A 23,800-nucleotide genomic window follows, 5' to 3' on the forward strand; every position below is an offset into this window, starting at 1 on the left:
ATTATTTATCAATAATTGATTATCCAGTAAAACAAAATAATTAGAGCGGGCATTATACACATTATATAGACATTTGCCACAAAAGCAGCTTGGTTAGATTAGTTACTCAGTTATACAAATGCTGTCCTTGCAGATTTTGGTCTCATCTTGAGTATACAAGCTCTGTGCCATTACCCGCCACAGAAATCATTGTCATGGTGGTCCATTGTTAGCCAGACTCCAACAATGCTCTTCGCTTGCCACCACGGAACTGCCTTTAGTCCGAGCAGCCACTTCCTCAGGTCAGTACAGTATTAATGTGCCTCACTGGACCAAGGACGTGGATATAAGCCTGTCTGCTAATTTCAGACTGCTTTGTCCTTCCCTTCTGTTAACTGTGTTACCACTTTCTTTGCTATGTGAAACAACAACCACCTCCGAGCTAGCATCTTGCGACACTGGAAATTTAAAGATTTGCGAGATGATTTGAGTTGTGCAGTAAGACAGCCTTGCTAGTTTTATGATTATCCATTTTAATCACACTGCTTGTCATCCTGCATGTACACTACCGTCCAAAAGCTGGTGTCACCCAGGCAATTTCATGTTTTCCATGAAAACTCACACTTTTATTCATGTGATAACATAATTGCAAAATGGTTTTACAATCATCAATTAGCCTTTCAACACCATCAGCTAACAAAATGTAGCATTAGAACACAGGAGTGATGGTTGCTGGAAACGAACCTCTCTACCCCCATGCAGATATTCCAATAAAAATCAGCTGTTTCCAGCTAGAATAGTCATTTACCACATTAACAATGTCTAGACTGCATTTCTGATGATTTGATTGTTATTGTAACTGAAAACAAACTGCTTTTCTTTCAAAAACAAGGACATTTCTAAGTGACCCCAAACATTTGAGCGGCAGTGTAAATGCTATACCAAAACAATTCTACTTGTCACTATTTTGGGTGAACATTGAAGTTGCATCCTTTGCTTAGCCGCTAAAAAGAGAACAAAAAAATTAATCTGATTACAAAAGCAGTTAATATTGAGAAGTCAGGACGAACAATTACCTTTTAACAGGGGCCTGTGGTGCAACATGCAACAACAGTGGCAAAAGGTTCCTATGTGTATGCCACTATAATTGGCTGACTGCTTGCTAATCCTACCACACTTTGAGAAACTGATCCCATGCCACCTCACTTATCATGACTGGCTGCCTTTTTCCGACACTTTAATCACCCCTTTTGTACACTTTTAGAGCCCGGCTAGTTGCTTTCCGTCTCCCCACACATCATTTTGCTGTGTGTCTGCAGCCCGCTGGGGCCTCAGGGGTCATAAACATTTGGGGGCGGGCGAAAGTTTGGTGGAGCGTTTGGCTCAATTCAGGGACACCGAAGAGTGATGTCAGATTGTCATGTCTGTTCAAAAAGCCAAGTTAGCTGTTGAATGAAAGCAATAGGATACTTTTTTGATTTTGGTTGACAGTGGTTGATGTTGGTGTAAATATCCTACTTGGTAGGACTGGAAATGTGTAAAGTGACTCCCAGTGAGTATCTCCAGCTGTTGTCATGACATAATCACTTACACAAAGAGATGGCTGCTCAATCACTGGCTTGCCTGATAATGTCTCTCTTCTTCTCACACATTTTCTTCCAGCTGTTAGTCCTGCTCTGGATGACATGTGGATGTGAAGGTGCCAGTGCTTGTTGAGACATCAACTTCCTACATGTTGCTTCGCTAAAAATAGGCAGCCAATTGTGCAGCAGAAAACAGATAAATGAACTTTTATTGTTGCCTATCAAGCCAGTCCATGAGAAGCTGAGACTAGATTTAAAGAAAAACCCATGTATGCACAGGGAGAACATGCTAACTCCATGCAGAAAGATCCCAGGAATAGGGGGATGCAAACCAGGGATCTTCTAGCTGCAAGGCAGAAGTGCTAACCACCAAGCCTGTGCAGCTCGAGCTTCTCCCACACATGCTTCCACAATTGCTTAGATTTGTCCAGCTTTCTAACAATAAACATGTTTATTTTACATAAATATTCTTTTAAAATAAACAACTGAAATATTGTGTTCATATCAACAAACATGTATTTTGTGAAGAGCTGATAATTGTAAGCATGACTGGACTTTTATCCTCACCCACCTTTTTTACATCCATTCGGTTTAACGACACTGTGGATTATAGCAACAGCTTCCTCATCACTCCCGCTCTCTCAGATATTGAAGTGGGTCTTTTTATGTGTGGAACGTCAAGATGCATGTAAGGTGCATACCGCAGTATGCGTGACCCAAGTGTGCAATTATCATAACACAGCTAGGTTTTTTTTTAAAGTCTGACTTGATGCATAGTTACGAGACCATAACATACACAAATAATAATTTCATTATATTGGCCTTAACTGTAAAAACAGTTTCCCTGCAATTCACGACGAGCACAAGCGACCCCCCAAAGCCCCAGGTGAGGTTAGACTATCAGTTTATCGTTTGCTATGCTTTATGTCAACAGTATTCTTCAATCACGAACAGTTCTTGATTCAACAAAAATGCAAGATAGGAAGCAAAGTGATTACTACCCTTGGGTGTGATAGAGACACTGTCATAAAATGTGCAGTGTGATTTACAGCTCTTTAAACACCTCAGCAAATCAAGAACACTTTAATCTTCAAGTTGTTACCATGGGAAAAACACAACGACGCAAGAGAACGATTATAGTTGTTTCACTTGTCCAAGCTAGGCAGATCTGTGATTGAAGAGGCAAATGTTGTATGAGCTAGAAGAGCCAAGAATCTGTAATAAGTCTCACAGGCCCAAACAGTTGAAATTACATCACTATTTCATATTTGGACCCGTATCGGAATGAAGAAGCTTTGACAGCACATAAATGTACCACAGCAGCGGCGGAGGAGACGGCCTGAATATTCGGATACCAAAATTAATATCCAGATAATGCCGTAGCGAACGAATATTCGGATATTCGGGATATTCGGGATATTCGGGTCCAGCCCTAATGAAGTCCTGCACCTCTGTGAAACAACACAAGTATGGCCAGACGTAAAGAAAACTACAAGAAATGCCTTCTGCACAGTATGACAAAATTTGAAATGGCATATATAATTAAAATGAGAAAAATGTGAATTTGAATTTGTTTGTTTTACAAAAAATGAAGAAACCTGGACTCAATATGTCCAACAGGTTTCCAACAGTTGTTTCTAATGCTGCACCAAAAATGAGGGCGCTAGAGATAAGATATAGTATGAACATATGTAATTCATATGCATACTTGTCTCCTCTTGTGTCCTCAGCCTGCAGTTCAGCCAAATAAGTCACTACAGGCCTCTGGGTTGTCTTTATTTAGTTTTAAACAGAAACTGATGACAGCAAAGTGTTTCTGTTGGCGTTTCTTTAAATGAAACTTGTAGAAAAAAGCACTTTGGAGAAGTTTTTAAGCTCATATTAGGTTTGTGGTTTTCAAATGAAACTGCACGTCATATATGACGTTCCACACTATCTGTTTTTACAGTTTCTTGCTCTGATAAATGGTGCCATTGTGGCGATTTATTTAAGAAAACATGCCTTTAAAACATGCCAGCAGACTTTGGGTTCAAAGGGTTAAAACAAAAATTAAAGGAAGAATGTGGCGCTGTGTGTAATTATTTTAATGCAATAAAGCCAAGTTAAATAGGAGCAAACATAGTTGTGGGTGACAGAGTACAAGCTACCAATAAATGCACAGCAGGACTTAAAAGAAATGGGTTGAGTGGACATTAGTGGCATCTGATATTTGATCCAATAAATCCAAATCCTCTGAGAATTGATCTCTGTTTGCTTTCATGTTGAACATTGCAGCTACTATCAGCTCATGGAAGACAGGATGTTGTAGTAAAATGCAGATGAGGGTTGTTACGAAGGGTGATCTATTACCCCTCTTGTATTTTAGAGCACAAAGGAAGCAAACAACTGTTGCAGCAGTCACATTATTAAAACGACTGCAAACCTGATCAGGACAAGCTGATGGAAAAAAAATCAGGAATACATAAAACTGTATCAAGTCATGCTTATTTGCTGCTAATGACAGACAGAACCTAGACTCCACTGAGGTCTTTTCCAGGCAGATTTACCCATCTTCAGCCTGTGGTAACTCACGTTCAGTCATTACAATGAAAATATAAACCTTATCTATTTTTTGAGCAGTATTATTATCAGAGAAGAGTGACAGTACATCCACCATTAAAACATCAGCCTGTAAGTCTGATCTTTAGGATGTAGCTTAAAAACAAATTATCGAAAATTAAGTCAGACAACAAAGATTTAACAGCAAAGATGGGGTGAGAAGTGAGCAGAATGAGCAAAGAAAAGAATATATATTGTAATAGATTTAGAGTAGTGTGCTTTTTGGTACATTTTTAAAGTGCATTCTGAAAACTGAAGGTTGAACTTTGATTATTTCCACGCCATGACTGCTAATGATTTCATTTTAAATGCTTAAACTTCTGAAGGGCTAGCTTACAATTCCACACACTGTACCATCTGTACTAAATACATGATTTTATGGTCTGTCAAAACCTTAAATACAGTTCCCCAAAGAGAATAAAAATGTAACAAGACTGGCAATTTATTGACTACTATATTTCAGATCTTTAAAATCTGGCAGCACTGACTTATTTGATGTGGCTCCTTTGGTTTGTACAGAGTGCTGAAAGCGTAATAAAGTTAGTAGAAACAAACATATGGTGTCAACAACTTTAAATAAGCCCTCAGCATGTATTCTAGGTTTTACCATACAAACTTTAATGTCAACAATGCTAGAAATGTTAAATGCTTTTTCGTGATCTTGATTGTTCAAGTCAAAAATGAACACCCACACTTTTCATCTTTCATTACATCTAAAATAGAATTTATGGAATGGGTTATAATTGTTTAAAAAGACAAATGTACTGGACAAACATCAAACAAATTTTTGCTTCCCTCAGTCTGCTAGACAAAAAAACAAAAGCGTGAACGGATAGGTTTCCAAGAGACATGTTTTGGGATTGATTGAAACAGAATGGTGACTGTAAATGTTTTGATGCAAAGCAAATGTGAGCAAAAGTAAATATGCTCCTTTTGGATTTAATTCACCAAGATAGTAAACTCAGATAATGGAAAGCGACAGAGCGCGTAACCAACACTTGTGAGATGCTGGCAAAAGGAAGTAACTAGGAAACAAGAGGAACATGTTGCACAATGTCAGTACAGTAATTTAAAAAAAGCAAAATACGAACACAAATGCCTTTCTTGTCCAGGTACTGAATCCAAAAATTTGTAGCTGAAAAACGTAACTGCCAATTTGGTCTGTGTTCAAAAGCTTGAACTTGAAAAAAACAACTTGTATGAATGTGCATTATTTCCACATACAGCAAAATTGATCTTTGGGGCTTAGTTTAATTGAATTCATTTGATATTAACATCCTGTAGCTGTAGTAAAAAGAATACACTGTAAAAAAATAATTAAAGACATATTTTTGAAGTTATGATTATAATTAATCAGATTGTTACATTAGATAAGAGAACATACCCTGCTAAACAACAACACAAGAGAAAGTCCTGATTGTCAAACTAAGGCTTGGTGCACGCTAAGGGAGTTTCAAAATCCCAGCAGTTGTTGAATCAGATTGCATCATGCACATGAGGAAAAACTTCAGTCATTCGTCTCTCTCACATGACATGCACACACTACAAGATTTGAAAATAACCACACACTACAGGATATTATTAGGATTATCGTGGCAGAAGGAGCAGAGAACCACCTCACATGATCTCATGGGGAAGCAGAAGGAAACAAATGTGTAGACTGTGGGCTTTCTGTAATACTAAAATACTTGAGAAAAAAAACAGAAAGTTAAATAAGTCTAAGGAGATGTGGTCAGCATGGGTAGTTTATTCTTCAGCAAGAGATTTTAGCTATCAGTCTCAATATGTGTAGCTACGCTAGCGTCAAGAGCTAGAATGTTTACTGTTGCTTTGCAACAGAGTCCACTGCTGCAGGCCAGTGGCGTAATAATTGGAACCCTTCCAATGTCAACTCCTAAATAGATTCACGTTGGATATTATCAGGACTGAACAGTGGTTTGGTGGTTAGCACTTTTCCCTTGCAGCTAGAAGCTCTCCTGTTCGCATTCCAGCCTTCTCGGGATCTTTCTGCATGGAGTTTGCATGTTCTTCCTGTGCATGCGTGGGTTTTTCAAGGTACTCGGGCTTCCTTCTACAGTCCAAAAACATGCTCAGGTTAATTGGTAACTCTAAATTGTCCGTAGGTGTGAATGTGAGTGTGACTGTTTCTAAGTGTAGCCCTGGCGATCTGTTCAGGGTGTCCCCTGCCTTCACCCTAAGTCAGCTGGGATGGGCTCCAGTCTCCCCATGACTCTAATGAGGATTAAGCGGTGGGTGGGTGGGTGGTGGGTGGATGGATGGATGGATATTATCATGAGTACCCCAATGGGTTGGCGAGCAGCTTGGACGTTTCCAGACTGGATCTGTCAACTCCTCACAGTACCAGATAATCTGGGCCAAACATCAGCACAGACCAAGATCCCAGATCAGTTCCATCTTCTGATTGTCAGAAGGGTTGAACTGGGTGCAAATCGCCCCAAAACCTGTGTGTCTGAGCCTGGGATCGGGGAACTTGATTGATGATGATGATGAACAACAACACCTGTGGTAGCTCTGCTGGGGTGACACGTAATAACTTGAGAGTAACTGAGTTTATACATTAACAACAATACCACTGGCACTAGTTAACCCTTTAAGCTTCAGTGTACCGCCGGCGGTACACCTACTAATTTGCATAGGAATTTCAAGAATGTCCGACGGGTGCAAACGCGATTATACAAACACTATACACCGATGGAAAGCTTAGATTCTCATGAATCCGCGGGTATAAACCACTTTCAGATGCGATTACCACAGCGGGTGGAGAAAAACACATTTGTCCGACAAAAACAAATATTCATCCATCCGTTCTCTATACACGGCTTCAAAGCACACAGCGCGACTCACATTTCCGGGTTTATTATTACACACACAAAAAAAGATTCCACAAAAACGGCCATAATCCAACCTTTTACATCAGATGACACAAGCCAGTAAACTATTTTGTCCAAAACATGTCCTGAAGTCGGTATAAAATCCCCGAATCGGTCGTTTTCAAGGAAATGCACCTCCCGATGCGCGTCCAATATTCCCCGTATTTTTCGTAATTTTTTTTATTTAAAAATAGAATATTAGCGATTTTTGTTCTGAAACGGCTGGAATTGACTGACGCTTAAAGGGTTAAAGAGAACTGCAACAATGGCAAAGACAAGTCAAAGAGCTCAGATCAATTGCAAAGTATGCTTTGTTGGACAAAGTAGGTCACTGTGTGTCAGATCAGCAAGAATCTCTATCCAGCACAGATCAAGTGATCAAAATGATTAAAACTGAAGAAGCACATGGAGAACCTTAAAGAATGACAGCAGATTGGACTAGATTAGGGTTAAGGTCAGTTCACACATCATTCTAGGGATGTCCCGATCCGATCACATGATCGGATATCGGGCCCGATCATGTGATTACAGACTCGATCGGGATCAGAAGTGACCTCCCGATTTGGACTCGGTTGGATATATATGTTATTTTTTATTCAATCTCCTTTTTAAATGAGATGTATGTAGATGGAAAACAGGAATAGGCTCAAACCTGACAAGGTGGAAATGTTGGTTTTCATCAAGAAAACATACATGTCCTTCAGTGAAACTCTAGACAATATGTGCCATTCATAAGAGCACATTACTACTACTGGCCTTACGGTATTATAAAGTGGCCTCTTTGGTTAACTTTGTTCCCTATTGTTTACATGCCTTGAGTTGAGCTGACCTGCTGTTTATTTTATAGAAGTTTATTATTTATTTATTTTTGCTGTTGTACCTAAGCCAAAAGGGAAATTTATTATTTATTTTTACTTTTGTACTTAAGCTAAAAGGGAAATTTGTTATTTTTACTTTTGTACCTAAGCTAAAAGGGAAATTTATTTATTTTCTGATTGTTATTTTTAGTCACAGAAATGTACTGTTCTAAGTGTTGTTTTTGAATTGACGTTAAGAAAATAAAAAAGGAAAACTTTTCATAAGTTTTTTGTTATTTTTTTAATAAGATAATATACGTATTTTTAATATTAGAAAGAATTGGATCGGGACTCCGGATCGGCAGATACTCAAATGATGGACTCGGACTCGGACTCGGACTCGGTGGCAAAAAAACCTGATCGGGACATCCCTACATCATTCCAAACAGGATCAATGGACTATGGATACAAAAGGAATGGAAATATGGATAGGCTCAAAGAATACAGAAAACTGGGGATAAAATTAGAAGAAACGGAAATATGTGCAGAGACAGCAACTTTTTAAAAATGTGTGATATTGTAGATCAGTTCAGATTCAACCTACATGGGTATGATGGAGAAGGCAGGGAATAGAAATCCAGCCTGTGTACATGTGTGGACACAGTAATGCATGAAGGTGGGAAATGTCCAAGTCCGGGCTGCTTTTCTTACAATGGTGTAGTTTGAACTTGTATTTATCATGGATTATTATGTGTACGAGGAATTTTGGATGCAAACTCGGTCAAAAAATGCTCAAGCAGCGCAGATTTTATTTTTTTAGGCAGATAATGATGCAAGCATACCAGCGTCTACTGAAAGATATTTTTGTCAGAAGAAATCAAAGTGTATGTATGTCCCCCCCTGAGCTTCTGATCTAATCACAGAAAGCACCTATGGAGCGGCATGGAGAAAACTACATCTTCTTGTGGAATATTTTGCCTTGCAAATGTGCCTGAGCTATTTCCTCCTAAGGTATGTGCCCCTTTCTGGAAAAACTAGTGAAAACCTCATATGACCAGAGGCATGTTCTGAATTTTCAGCTTTAAATGCAGCTGAGATGCTGCGGTTTACACTCCCTTCTTAAGGAAGGCACACAGAAGAGTACCATATAAGAGTGAGATTTTTTATTTAGTGCTGTTTAGCAGTGCAGGTCACAGCTTGAGAATGGCTCTAAGTGGACTGCTGGTAGTACCGTAGCCTTATGGCTGCATTTCTGACCCTATTTCTTACTTCATTGTCTGACAACCAGAAACAGAAAACATGCACACGAAACAGCTTTATTGGCAACAGATGTAAACGTTAAGTGGATTTGTTGCCACCTGAAGCATAACCTGGCGCATGAAAACGCAGTACCCACCCAGTCCTTTTCTACTGGTTTCAAGTTGCTCTTAAAGCTGCTGTCCGGAGTTTGAATCGCAGCGTCTCCCAAAACGCTGTTGGTCCCACCCACCCTCCCTCTGATTTCGCCCTTTATTTGTGCACGCGCGCAGTACATGAGAGAAGTGCCCAGAGTGCTGCAGCATATGGCCTGTTTTGCTGTTTTCCCCTCTTCTGCATTTAGTACATTTAGTAAATAATAAAGGAATTACGTTAGAATTCTGTATTGAGTCTAACTTGTCCTAATACCAAAATAACATGAATCTGCTAGGACGAACGAGTAAAGTTTCAATATGTGATTACACTCGTGTATCCCTCTCGATGACGTTGTTTATCAAACTTAGTGCATTTACGCATGTATATGTGTTACATTGTTTATTTATTTCTATCTAGAGTTCAGAATTGCATGACTCCTCTGACGAAGAGTATGTCCCAGACGCCCCAACATCTTCCTCCAGAGGTCGGGCATCTAAACGAAGCCGTCAGGCGGGCTATGGAGGCCGTGGTCGGAGAGCGACGCGAGCACCCCGAGCCAAAAAACGTCCTGCAGTCTCTTGGCCTGACAAGCCGTGGGATTGGTAACTTTTCTGGAAGTTGCTGAGCCCTGATGCTCTCTCAGCTCCTCCACAAGCAAAACAAATGTGCGCGCGGTTGCGTAGTGCGTAGCTCGCCCACCTCTGCATGGGCTTGCTTGCTGTGCGCGTAACCGTTGATTGACAGCATGACAAAGCTGAAGCTCGAACTTGATTGGTCGGCAGCGACCGGCGCTTTTTGGAATAACATGGGGGTCTATGAGAGGAAGGCGGAGCTCAGGAATAAATTTTCCTATCGCGTTATACTAACTTTATATTATAGTATCGAACTAGACTAACACATTTAAGCTTTGTTAAAAAATGATACATAAATTGAAAACAAACGGAAACTCCGGACAGCAGCTTTAAGGTTTCCACCATCTTAGAGTTAGCAGAAGCTGGTCTAGTAAATAAACAAACCTGGTGGAATTGAAGGCCTCACGGGCTCTTTCTAAACGGCTCAATTGGAAGCAGCGGGCAGTGAGGGGGCAGAGTAATGCAAAGTTTGAATGAACAGCTACTAGTTTTTGCATACAAACTGAATAAAAAATCTTTATGATTTGTAAAGCAAGGAGGGCATCTAGTAAGAGGGGTGCACCAGAGGACTCCAAGGTTACTAATCACACAATAAGAACAGACTGTCACCATACTCAACCTTTAAAATAAACACCATTTGCTTTGAAATTTGTCATCTGATGAAACTGAATTAATATATTTTGAAGTATGGCTTAAGTGCCCAACTATCTTTTGGGGTCACTGTATGTACAATTTGTACACAGAGGAAAACAGATTTAGCCAAACAGTATCCCCAGCATTTGTAATGAAAGAGACGTACATGCCCACTTATGTTTAGTGTTTCCATGTCAGCTACTGAGCCTACTTACTCTCTCTCCTTCTCAGTGAGTCTGTCAGTGATGGTGTCCTTGATGGAGAGCGTGAGCCCTTGTGGATCACTGGATACCTAAGAGGGATCTGCAGGAAGCACGAGATCATCAGGACCAGGTGTGCCGTGTAACCCAGGGCGACTGCCACGCTCCCATCATCCTTTGCTGCAGGACACAAAGTGGATCCAGGAATAACACATTAGACAGAGTTTTGCTCAGCAGACAAGAAATATTGAACTTGTTAATTCATCAGTGGGCTTTTCGAGTGATCTACATCAACACACCAAGGCCTCTAATCTTACAAGTCAATGCAAAATAAACTCAATGTGGCAGCATTTCAATCACCCAAGTCAGTATTGTATTATATCAAAAACTTCAAAGCACAGTCAGCAATCCCTGTTTTGTTTGGAATTGTATTTCATGGAAAAATAAATAGTGTTTACATGAAACATGTCCGCATCATGTGAACCAGAACAAATATGTATAAACATCCAACTAAAGATATCCTGGTAACCAAGTATTCACAGGAAGAAGAGCAGTTCTGTTCATGTGAGAAAGTGTTTCTAACGTGTTACAGAATACGGCACAGCACACACTACCAAATAACTCTGGCAGCAGTGGGAATCACAAATTCATTCAGATATGTGCTTGGGAAGCCAAAAAGTAACTGTTCTCTCTCATTCCAAATAACTTTAAGGGTGAAAAACTGGATGTCTTTTTGAACATTTCCAAGGGAAGAAGCGGCAAACCAAGCTCCTTTAAGCACGAGAAATGGTTTCAAGACAGCACGCTAAGTGGTTTCACATTCTCAAATAGCAGCAGGACACTGCCTGAGGCAAAGATGTAAAATCACTGTGGTTTTTATCTTAATGCTTTAAAATAATAGACTATGGCAAGAGAGTGGTAGACTCCTTGGCTCATATTGTGTGCTTTTCAACTTGACAAAGAAGCCCTGCAATATATCATTCTCCTTCCTGTGCTTTTCAGTCTGTAGAACTAAAGCACTTGGAGTAAACAGCTTCCTCACCTCTGGGTCTATCAGGTCAACTAAAGGACATGCAACAATAAGAAACACCTTAGGGTGCAACTGGAGATTGCTGGTACCGTCAGGCTGAGCTGACATGGAAAGCTTGGTTAAATGTGAAAAAAGATAGGCTTTAATGCCAGTTCCACTTTGACCCTCAGTAGGATTTGAACGCCAACTAATCCTGACCCTGATCTCTAATATGGAACATCCACCCTGTAGGCCTTTTCAAACTGTCTTCGACACAAATTCAGACAGTTCTGGACTTGAGCAGCTCTAACTGGGGCAGACCTCACACAAATTAGAGCTGGGGTAAGCAATGGAGAAGTGAAGTTCGTGTTTCTCAATCCTTTCTTCCCTCTATCTGTATTCAACACATGCTGAATTGCGCAAGATGGTCACAGCAGTTATGTTAGAGGGTGAATAGTAATGGCTACTTGGAATTACATAACAACTCTCTACATTTTCCAAACCACAAGCCGCTTGACCAGGAGGGAGGGCATTCGGGAAAGGCAGTTAGCAATAAATGCATTAGGACGTTCTCTGTTAGCCCTATAATGTTCTGCAACAGCACATGCTCAGTTGTTTACTCACTTCTACGTGTCCACCTACGGACAGGACTGGAGGCAGAAGCAGACGCAGGCCTCCGCATTATGGGAACAAATGATGGCTGCAAACACAAATGGGCTCGCTGTCACTGCCATGCACGTCTGTGTGCTCTTAAAAGATGTGAACAGGTGGAGTGTGACAGCAGGGAGCGGAGGAGATTGGGAGCGGTGTTCTTGAATTATGGACTCAGAGGCCTGTTAAGGCTCACCAGCTGTGAGGAAGGGGAGCCAGAGAATGTTGGGGGACAGTGGCGGGTGTGTTCCCAGTATAAGACAAGTGCTGCAGACCGCTAACCATTCATTACCCGTTCCTCTTCAATTCATCTGAGCATTGAGAGGTCACGGAGTCATCAAGTTCTTTGCGGTAAAGCAATCCCAAACAACACTATGCCCACATAAGTGGCTTTGTGGCTGAAACTGCCTGCTGGCAAAACTTTTTTTAATGCTCCGGTACCGAATACTGCGACCTTGATATTAAAGCATGCGATTTTGGTGGCTTTGTCTAATTGGGGCGGTGGAACCAAAAAAAAAAGCATCTAGTGGCAAGATTGCATGAGTCTGTGGTACTGCTAACCAACTCCTTCAACAGCAGCCAAAAAGGATCAGAAAATAGACTGAAAAACACAAAAATGCAACCAAACTTAGCTGCATCCCGGCCCAGCCTTCAGGCAGGGCAAATTCCAAACTTTTTCCAAAGATTCCCAGTACAAATTGTTTCTTATTGTTCTGTTTTTTATTTTAGCTAGATTGTACGGCGCCTTTTTGCTTCTCTTTGTTGGAGGCCGCATTACTCCAATCCTTGCTTAAACTGTACCGCAATGAAAATAAGGATCAGTATAAAAAATATAACAAAAACATACAACAAAAATGTATCTAGGAATGGTTGTGCGTGTCTGCTAATTTGATATTGAATCATTGCCGACTCATGTCACACACAGCGCAAGACATGTTGTTATGTGTGCGTGCATTGTGATTTTAATTCTATAGAATAAGCAAGAGTGAAGGGAAAATGAATAATCCCACGATAGTAAAATTATTCACTCCAGATTGATGATACAATTATGTCATTTATGTCTTTTAAGCACTAAAATGGCATACCTGTAATTATTAAATTATGTCATTCATGCAGGGAAAAGACTGTAATGCCTTAGCACAGTAATAACCATATGCACTAAATTACCATGTACAGTAATCAGATTATGTCATCCATATACGTCTATGGAATCATCAGTCTTCAAACTGTAAAATGTTAACTTGTTTGCTTTACCAAGCATCTAGCATACCACCACAAGCATTAGAGCTAGGCTCCATTGTCCTCCTATAACCTTAAACACTCAAACAGGCACATAATCAATTACTTGGAAGTCCTCTGAGTTTGGCAGCTTCACTCCACAGATGACATAATCTGACTGATTGGCCTGTGGAATAAAAATTAAAGATTTCCTATTAAGACAACAACAGCATAAACATACCCATGCAAGATGACATGGGTTAAATACAGCTTTGCAGTTGGCAGAGGGACACGTTTAAAACTATTCAGCCATTGTCTTCGTCTCGTGTGTCAGCATTTACAGTTTTTAGTTTGACAAATATCTTACAAAACTATGTAATAATAAATGATATCCGTGAAGCATGTTAAACAGAAAGGTGATGACTGTGGATGATCCCTGGAGAACATTGACGTGGAATCGATTCAGTAACAGACATTACTTGAAATAAGGGTGGAAACTGTTGCACATAAAATTCTAACCACCATTAAATCTGTACCAAAGCCTTGGTTTTGTGACCAAATAAGTATCTGTACTTGTTGTGTTAACAAATGTGTCATGCAGCAGCAGTGTACCATCAGGCCCAGCTTACCACGTCAATGGGTAGATGTAGGAAAGCTCAGAGAGGAGCTGACGACAGCGGAAGGTGAGCTGGGCGTTGGACTTAAGGAACTCTTCTCTGTGGAGATAAAAACAGACACAAACAAGACACATTGAGTAACCAGCTGGCACAAAGAGACAAAGAGTAGAGGAGACAGCGAACAGACAAAAGAAAAAAGCAGACACTGGAGGGGAAGAGATGGGAAGAAGTGAAGATGTAATCAAGCTGGTTACTGATCCACAGGGACCCACTGAAAGGCTTAGAGACAATTATTATTACTGAAAATAGAAAAGATTAATGACAAGCAGAAAGTGAGCTTATGTATACAACATGCTGCTATGATAGCAGGCTAATGATGGTGAAAGAAGGAAATCTGTCCAGTCTGCTTTATTCTAGATTCTAGATAGTAGATTCTAGATACAAGTATCAAATTAGTGGTTACTTTTTAATCTGGAATAGAATCATCCTTATTAATTGTGCAGGGCTAATCAATCCCAGCTTGTGTCATTATCACAGGGAACTGCAAAGGCTGCAGTCGAAAAGGGGAAAGAAAGGCTTGTTAAATGGTTAAATGTTTGTTTTATAGAGAGGTAATACAGCTCAACCTCAGTAAGGTAATGCTGTTTCTGATTGTGTACACTGCTGTTCAAAAGTTTGGGGTTACCCAGATAATTTTGTTATTTTCCATGAAAATTCACACTTTATTCATGTGCTAACATAACTGCACAAGGGTTTTCTAATCATTAATTAGCCTTTCAACACCATTAGCTAACACAATGTAGCATTAGAACACAAGAGTGATGGTTGTTGGAAAAAGTTTCTCTGTACTCCTATGTAGGTATTCCATTAAAAATCCGCCGTTTCCAGTTAAAAGTCATTTACCACATTAACAATGTCTAGACTGTATGTCTGATTAATTTAATTTTGTTTTCATTGTAAAAAAATTATTTTCTTTCAAAAAATAAGAACATTTCTAAGTGATCCCAAACTTTTGAATGACATTGTATGTGTTAGATGGTACAATGCATTCTCGTGGTGCTGCATCTCATGAGACAGAGTGTTAGGTTGGACACCCATTAATATTGACGTCTTGGCTACTTGAAAATCATGGTGCCCAGCCACCTCTGGAAACTCTGTGAAAACCTTTCAACTAACTTTTGTTTAAATAAAATGATGACAGATTCCGACACTACCTTGCTTATTTTATGCCTAAAATGTTTTCATAAACACATTTGGCTGAACTGTTTTTGATAATATAAAAGTACAGTTAAAAAACATACCAATGAAACATTTCAAAATGAGCTGCCATGCTGCTCTGGTTCAAAATCCAGGAGAAGACCACAAGTGAAAGTGTTGGTCCAATCAGGTGCAGCCAGCAAATGATGTCAGTGGGATATGCAAATGATGCTTTATCGTTACACCATAGCATCATCAAGCATTAAATGATGGACTCCTTGCATTCAAAATCACCCTTATCGACACGCATCACACATGTGCAGCCATTCTAGTAATTTTGCTACGCTCTATCTGCTTTAAGCTAAATGCTAACACCAGCAAACTTACTGTCACAACATGAACATGCAGTTATTCTGGTTTATTCGAATTTTTATACGATGATGGGGTAGTTGAAAAGTCAAGGGATTGATAAAGTTACAAGAATTCATCCTCTCTTGATCTCAAGATATCTACCATAGACTGTATATAAAGATGGACGTAGCATCTGGCTCCAAAATTGAAGCCCACTCGAAAGTGTCAAAAACTTGCAATATCACGCCGTCCGCTAGGGTTGGCTCCAAAAAGCTTTTGCTCCATAGACCCCAATTCATTTTTGGAAAAAATAAAATTTGATAGACTGATGTTCTACAGCTCAGGATTTTTTTTCCCGTTAGTTTTCATGGTCAAAATGAGAGATCAGGTGGCCGATCTTAAAATAAATTAATACTGAATTTGAAATAAATCGTTAAAGTTGGCGGAGCCAGGGGGCGTGGCTATACTTGATTGACAGTCCCATTGACTGGTCCTGCCCCGAGTTGCTCTCCGGTCCAGCTTGTTTGATGACGCTTTTTACATCACTGACTCCAAAAAATCCAAAATGGCGACCAGGAAGTAGCAAAATCCGGGCTTCATTTTCTTGGCGTTGAAACCAACAGGTGACGTCATGGTTAGTTCATGCCTGATATCTACACAGAATTCCATAGCTATCTATCCAGTAGTTGTCAAGATGTTTCACATTGGCTGAACACTATAAAACAAACAGGCGAACAGGATGGGGTTTTTTTGAGAATCAAAGGATGAATGTGTGCAAAATGCCATTTTTGCTGAGACAATGCTGCTGTTGTAACAGTTAGCATATGAGAAATGTTTTGACCAATTAATTTGCAATGAGTGCTTGACATTAGGGTTAGACAGCAATGGGCAGGCTTCTGACTTGATTATTCCTGTTTGGCAGAAGAAGAAAAAAAAAAGCTCGAAATCAAATGTTCGGCAAATGTTCCTTCAATATCCAAATACAAGATCATTGACAAATCTATACAAATGTAACATGTCTGTTTGCTTTACATAACTGCTAAAAAGAGTAAAGGTAAAGTAAAACAGGTTTCACATTGTACTGAAATTGTAACTGCATTTTGCATTCAAGAAATATTTTTTAAACAAGTTTTGCAATTAATTGTAAATAAAACCTGTCTCCTGAAAGTGTATGCGTCAGTGTGAGTGAGATGGACTTTCTCAATGGCTATCCTGTACAACACATGCATCACTACTTGTGGAGCTGTGTGAGTAATGGCCCATCATTTCACACAGATGAACAGGGATTTTAACAGGAAAAGAGTGAGTGAAACAGATGCAACCCCTCATACATGCTCCTCGCCTTTCACTTGAATTGCTACTTTGTTTTGTCTGTGGTTAGAAGCCTCTTATCATTTCCGATTTCTCGGTGTACAGAAGATTTCTATAAGAAAGGAGATGAATTGATGTGTAATAATGGTTTGATCTGAAATTACTCGTGTCTAGTTTTTGTTGACCTTACCTAAGTGTCTAAGCTATGGGGCCAGCCCTTCACAAATGCTTTTCCTAAAATAATGCAAACCCATGTTTCCCCCTACAGCAATTCTTCTGGTAAACAGTAGGCTCACATACAATCTGTGAGTCCTGCGTTCTAAATCTCACGTAAGTAAGAGTACAGATCAGGAGGGTTGGATGGGTTTGGGAACGAGCTGATTAGCTTAGCATAGCTCAGAGATTCCAAAGAGGGAAACAGTTAGCATGTGCTCACAACCAGACACAAAGTCCACCTCACAGCACCTGTAAATTTCACTAAATAACAGTGACAATTTATATTTCTAGAAAATTGTTATTTGTTCTATATGTGCATTTGGCTCTGATTACAGACAGGAAGAATTGTGGCATATAAACCTACTATTGTTCATAATCTGCAAGCTTAAGAATGCTGATATCAATATTTTATTATCTTCTTTTCTGTCTTTGAAATACTAAACTGACAGTGACACAATTGAAACTTTGCCTCTGCACAGTCCCATAATAGAACCTCAACTTAAGGGGTTGGACTAAAGTATTGCATTAACTATTAAGAAACTGCAACTATTTTTTACATAGTCCCTCCATTTATAGAGGCTTAAAAGTAATTGGAAAGTTGACTGAAAAGCATTTTCATGTCCAGATGTGGCTTGTTTCTTGGCTACTTCTTGACAGATTGAGTAGATCAAAGGTCTGGAGCTGAATCCAAGTGTTAAATTTGTGTTTGGTAGCAGTTCATTGGAAATCTTCATTTGCGGTCCAAAGAAGTGTTGATGCAACTGAAAGAGGTCATCAATAAGCTGTAAAAACAAAACAAAGCTATCAAACAGAGAACAGAAACTCATGGAGTCGCCTAATCAACGGTCTGATCCATTCCCAGAAAGAAGGTACCGGTGCAGCACTGGTGAGCTTAGCAACACCAAAAGGCTTAGAGGACCACACAAGATAACTAAAATAGATGATGGGAGAATTCTTTCCATGGTAAAGAAAAAATTCTCCACAACATTATTTCAAGTCAAGAACACTCCAAAGGGGGTTCACGCATCCTCTACAATCAAGAAATACCCTCATGAATGTAAATGCAGAGGATTTACCTCTTGGACTTTGCTACATGGAAAACAGCCTGATTAGTTCTGGAACAAGATTCTTTCAACAGATGAAACTCTGATGAACTCACAATGATGGGAAGAGGAGAGAATGGAGAAGGAATGGAATCAGACCACAACATCTGTCAAGCATGGTAGAGGCAGTGTTATGGCACAGGCATGTGGCTGCCAGCAGAACTTGGTCACCAGTGTTTATTGATTATGTGACTGCTGATACAAACAGCAGGATGACTTGAAAAGTGTTTACAGTTACATTATACTCCCTCATCAGGTTCAGTCAAATGCTACAAAAGTGAAAGGACAATGGTTCACAATGAGACACATGGAAAAAAGCAAACCAAGAGCTTCTTGATGCAAATGAATGGAATGTTCATCAATGGCCATGTCAGTCACTTGACTCCTGCACGGGAGAGCAAGCTTTTTACTTACAAAGGACAAGAATAATGGCAACAAACAAGCATCAACTGAATACAGGGTGACCCAAAAGTTTGGAAACAAATGAAAAGTCTATAATCCAAATAATATAATGTTATTTCAATAAATCAGTGCCACAGCTATATTCAGAAGAGTATCAGATTAGTGTAAAACAAACACATTTCGGCATGTTCATGTTTGTTTCTTATACAAAGACGTGAACGTTTCCACTACCTGGTTACACTGGTATCTTCTGGAATGTATCTTCATTCATGCTTATGAAGGTTCCTCAAACTGGCCAGTAAATGTTGCCTCATAGTACTTTTGGATGTCTAAAGAAAAATTAAAACTGTCAGATACTTTACCATCAAGAGTTTTGAAATCTGACACTGATGGCCTGCATTTTGAGGTTATGCTCCAGCATACCTGGAACTTATGGTTCTATTAATTTTCTTCCGAGTTATTGCACTGGGCAAATACTGTGCTTTTAAGTTATTTTATTATGCTATAACAAAAATAGGTAAAAAAAAAAAAAAAAAAAGACTGAATTCATGCACCCCCAACTGAAATAGACACTGCAGTTAAACTTTGTTTCCAAACTTTTGGGTCACCCTGTATAACTATAGTACAATCGCGACATTCAAAGATTCCAGACTTTAGGCAATTACTGACTACAAAGGACTTGCTTCTAAATATCATAAATTATCCTTATATTTATAAATATGTTAGAATGTCCATGAACTTTTAAGCCTGTGAAACAGGAAAAGGCTGCAATTCCTAAATGGTTAATGCCATGCTTTTGTTACATCCTTTGAATTACAGCAGAACGTCTGCACTTCCAGGGTTCTCCTTTGGTTTTTAGTGGGCTTCTGGGTTCTGAGGGGATTGAAATTACTCAATTTTTTCCATTTTTACCCCATTTTCAACCTTTGTCTGTACCACATTTGTAAAAGAAAGCTGGCAACATGGTAAAGAAACTTACAAGGGTACTTCCAAAACTTCCTGGCCTCACCTGGAAACAAGGTGAGCAAATGTATATTGTGAAGCTGTACATATATCACTGACCAAACAACTCTATTGCTTGTCATCATTTGTGTGCAAGGAGAGGAAAGCTTTGAGCTGGCATACTATTACTCCAGGACAGCTCCAGGAATACTCATGTATTATTGCATCAGTGAATAAGCAGCATCTTACTTTTGCAGCTGGTTGAGATTGACCTCGTTTTAGTACGCAGGCCTCTATGTTGCTACACAAATTTGTAATAAATGTTTTACCCTTCGCTAATCTTTGCTGTTCTTTTGTTTTTAACAAAATTATAGATAATTGGCTTTCTTTAGACAGCTGTTTAAGTACAATATTCCCAGAAGTTTTGCTGGGAAATGGCTCTAAACTGCTAACAACTTCTACACATCTAAAATGTGACACATCCCAACCAGATACTTCTTTATTAAAAGGGTTTGTTTGACATAAAGGCTGATAAACACTACTTTCATCTTTAACAACTAACTGTTTTGTACAACTTTATTGTATGTTTTTTGTGTGTTAAGCATAAAGGTGAGCAAGAAAGAATGAAACAAGAATTTTAAAAAAAGAGCATATTATTCTACACTTTCCTAGTCTAACTATAAGTATAGACTAGCATAAGAGAAACATTTAAGTAAACAATAAGTACATCAAAACTGTTCATTAAAAAGGTGCACAACTGAATACATGTATTTTGTTATTTTCTGTCTGAGCAAAGTGGAGTTGTTTAATGATTCAAGTACGCTTCAGCAAGACAAGGAGAATCACTTATGTTTCTAAAAAAAATACACTGAAGTCACCAAACTTGTACTATAGCTAAAGATTCCACAAGTAAAAATACTTCTTAGTGTCTTTTAGTCCCACGTTTTCGAGAAAGGCTGGTGATCATCATAGAAAAAATATTAAACAAGAATGGGATAATGCTGACAAAAAGCGTGCATGCTCAGCATAACCTCCTGCTAGCTAAACACTAAAAAACTCAAATGAAAAGAGACATTTCCGTGAGAAACGCAGGCGACACAGATATTCCTGTGGAATGGATGTTAGGCAGATGTACAAGTGTCGGTGTTAATTTCCTGTTTGCTGGGTCTCTTGGCCCCTGCTGGCCTTCCTGGGGCTCCGGTTTACCCTCTGTGACTGCCAGGTACTTCTCAGATCAGCAAAGCTAGATTCAGCGTCTGCACCCGCTGCACACGTCTGCCCGTAGGCCAAGGCAAACACAGGCCAACGGGCTTTTTAGCACAATGCCCTTTGTGTGTTCTTGAGAGCATATAAATAGTCAGCACCATCCGCAAAAACATCCTCTTGTTTTGAAAGAGCAAGGTGGGAGGCAGGGTGCAGGGTGTAATCTCACTAACATTTAATATAATGGAGCAGGCCCTGGATAATGTCCATCTGACAGTGATAAATGCATCTGAAGTGGTTTTTTCTATGCAAAAATAAAGCAATAGCTAATTACAGCTTTATACATACCTTTTGGCCGTGCATTCCTTCTGCAATTTGGTTAAGGATTCTTTCTCCTCCTTTAAGCTCTTGTGCTGAGCAGAAAACACTTCCTCTGATAGAGACAGAGAGAAAAAGTAAATTATCAGGTGTGTGTTCTGTTCTGCTACATCTGAACAGCCAGGTGGGCTTGTATGTGGTTGGCTTCCATCCACTGTTACATTTAAGCAAGATCAAACAGCTCTTTTGATCAGGCCCAGACCATTTCCTTCTGACACCATATAAAACCAAACAACATATTGAGGGAGATTATAGGATTTGTCAGACACTGTAAATACAGAGTTGGGCAAATAAATAAAGTCAGACACATAAGGGACAGTGATGATACAGCATGTGGAAGTTGTGTAACCGCAATATTGGCAAGCTTACAATGTCTCAGTTTAGCATGAAACCGGAAAGATATGAACTATAATTTAAGGTTGTGAGAGAATATTTCTCAGATCTGTGTTCATATGGCATCATATATCATGGCAGGCAAATGCAACAGAAACATTGCTTAAGGTTTCATGTCATTTAAAAAAAATAGACGCTTGATTAGTGTACCTTAACCCAAAAAACTATAATTCTACAGTTCACAGAATTTCAGCTTCAAATGTCCGTTGCGTTCTATTCAACAGCAACAATCACACATGATCCTTTTTGTAAATAAATCAAAAGACAAAGCAGTGATTCAGAACAACCAAAACACATGGTTGCATCATGTTTTTCTCCTGCATTTTTCACCACTTTCCAGAATAAACAGAACGAAGTGTTTACATACTTAGTGCTCCCTCTTTGCTGGAACTTGAAAAAGGGAAATGCAACTAGATAACTGCATGTGCCTTGTGATGATTATGAAGACATTTGGACTACAGTCCTAATACAAGTGTTAACGTGAGACTGACTATCAGGCGCAACAGCACAGAAGCAATGCGTCCAATTCGTATCAGGTACTGGTGATGAGGAGAGAATAGAGCATGAAGTAATGCTGTTTGTGACAAAAAACACATCTTTGATTCTCAGAATAGATAGTAGGCTTCACTGTTTATGATGGGGGAAGAATTCCTAACCCATGCAGGAAGTGCAGTTGTTAATGTTTCTCCATTTCAGATGAATCAAGCAAGGTAACTTGGTCCTTCGAAAAAAGACACACTTCAGGGGCCATCATTTAAAATACATCAATGTATACATATTGCAATGGCTCAACTGTGAGAGCCTAATAAGATAATAGAAAGGGCAGAAAGAAGTTGATAAGAGAGTTAAAAGGGATCAGATTTGACACATCAGTGTCTCCTTTTAGGTATTTGGGTCTCTATGTAAATTGAAAGGGCAATCGGAGAACACAGACCCCTGGCAAAGCTATTGCCCTATCTAACAATTTTAAACAGAGTGAATTTGCAACAAAAAATTAATGTGTTATTTCGTTGCTTGTGCTCCACTCCTTTACAACATTCAATGAAATTCGGCCCAGTAGCTCAGGTGTAATTTTGCCAACAAAGAGACAAAGAAATGGTAAAAGCTGTGTTTCCAAAGTGAATCTGAAGAAAACTTTTAGAACACAGCAAAACATCCTTTCAAAAGAAAATGCAAAATTGGGGGGACTGTAAGACTGACGATAAAAGTCTGTTTCAGCTGTGAAATACACAAGTTGTGGCTATCTAATAAGATTGGGTATATCTCAGTGGAACCAGTGAGCAGCCTAAATAATATAATATATATGTATGTATATATATATATATATATATATATATATACTGTATGTATATGGATGAACTGGTGAACATAAACAACACCTGAAAGTTTCAATCTGTTAGAAATAAGCAAAACTGAATTCTAGAATCAGTCTCATTGTTTATCAGCCTCTCCTCCAACATCCTCAACTGCAGCACTTGCAATTTGCTAACTGCATTGTGTGAAATTGCAATTTCACAACATGAATAGTCTGTTCTGTGTACTGTGGGGCACTTATTTCAAGGTGATAATAAGTGATTCTGACTGCTGTTTGTTTATAAGAGTAGTAACAGAGCTCTGGTTTCTATTCTTGGCATCTTATTTGAGCAAGAAAAAAAAGAGTAAACACAATAGACAACACATGGTAGATAGCAGCACAGGCTCTGTTGTCTATAAAGTAATCTGTTGCCAAGAACCTGTAAATGCAAACTCAACATTTCTTGTTGCTCCTCCTGTAGCCTAACTGAGTGATGTCAGCAACTGGTAAAAAACTGTTCTCCATAAAAGATGTGGAAACGTATTGAGATTTTTTTTAACTGTTTATCATTTTTAAATATTACAGGGAAGAACTCTGAAAGAAGAAGCAAAGCTTCAACATTTCTGTGGCAACACTGTCATGTCTTGTAGTGTTTTGTGAAACTTCAACTACATTTTTCAGCACACGCTCTGGTCTAGTGTATTGTAAACATGGTAAATATACACTGAATTGCATGTATAACCAGTGGGGCACAGAAGAAGGACAATTAAGAGGTCAAAACCTAAGTGGAAACAAACATTCTTTGATTTT

The 23,800-nt window shown here is 39.2% G+C and overlaps 1 protein-coding gene across 1 annotated transcript in view; it reads right to left on the reverse strand.

Moving 5' to 3' along the window:
• The window catches only part of uvrag (UV radiation resistance associated gene), a 100,606-nt gene that overhangs the window by 49,122 nt on the left and 27,684 nt on the right, over positions 1–23,800 (reverse strand). The window contains 5 exon segments of the mRNA XM_051937475.1: positions 10,721–10,769; positions 10,772–10,885; positions 13,710–13,795; positions 14,216–14,299; positions 21,274–21,358. Coding sequence (XP_051793435.1) covers positions 10,721–10,769; positions 10,772–10,885; positions 13,710–13,795; positions 14,216–14,299; positions 21,274–21,358 — 418 coding nt within the window.

Source organism: Acanthochromis polyacanthus, chromosome 17 (genome assembly GCF_021347895.1).
Source record: "Acanthochromis polyacanthus isolate Apoly-LR-REF ecotype Palm Island chromosome 17, KAUST_Apoly_ChrSc, whole genome shotgun sequence".
Lineage (NCBI taxonomy): Eukaryota > Metazoa > Chordata > Actinopteri > Pomacentridae > Acanthochromis > Acanthochromis polyacanthus.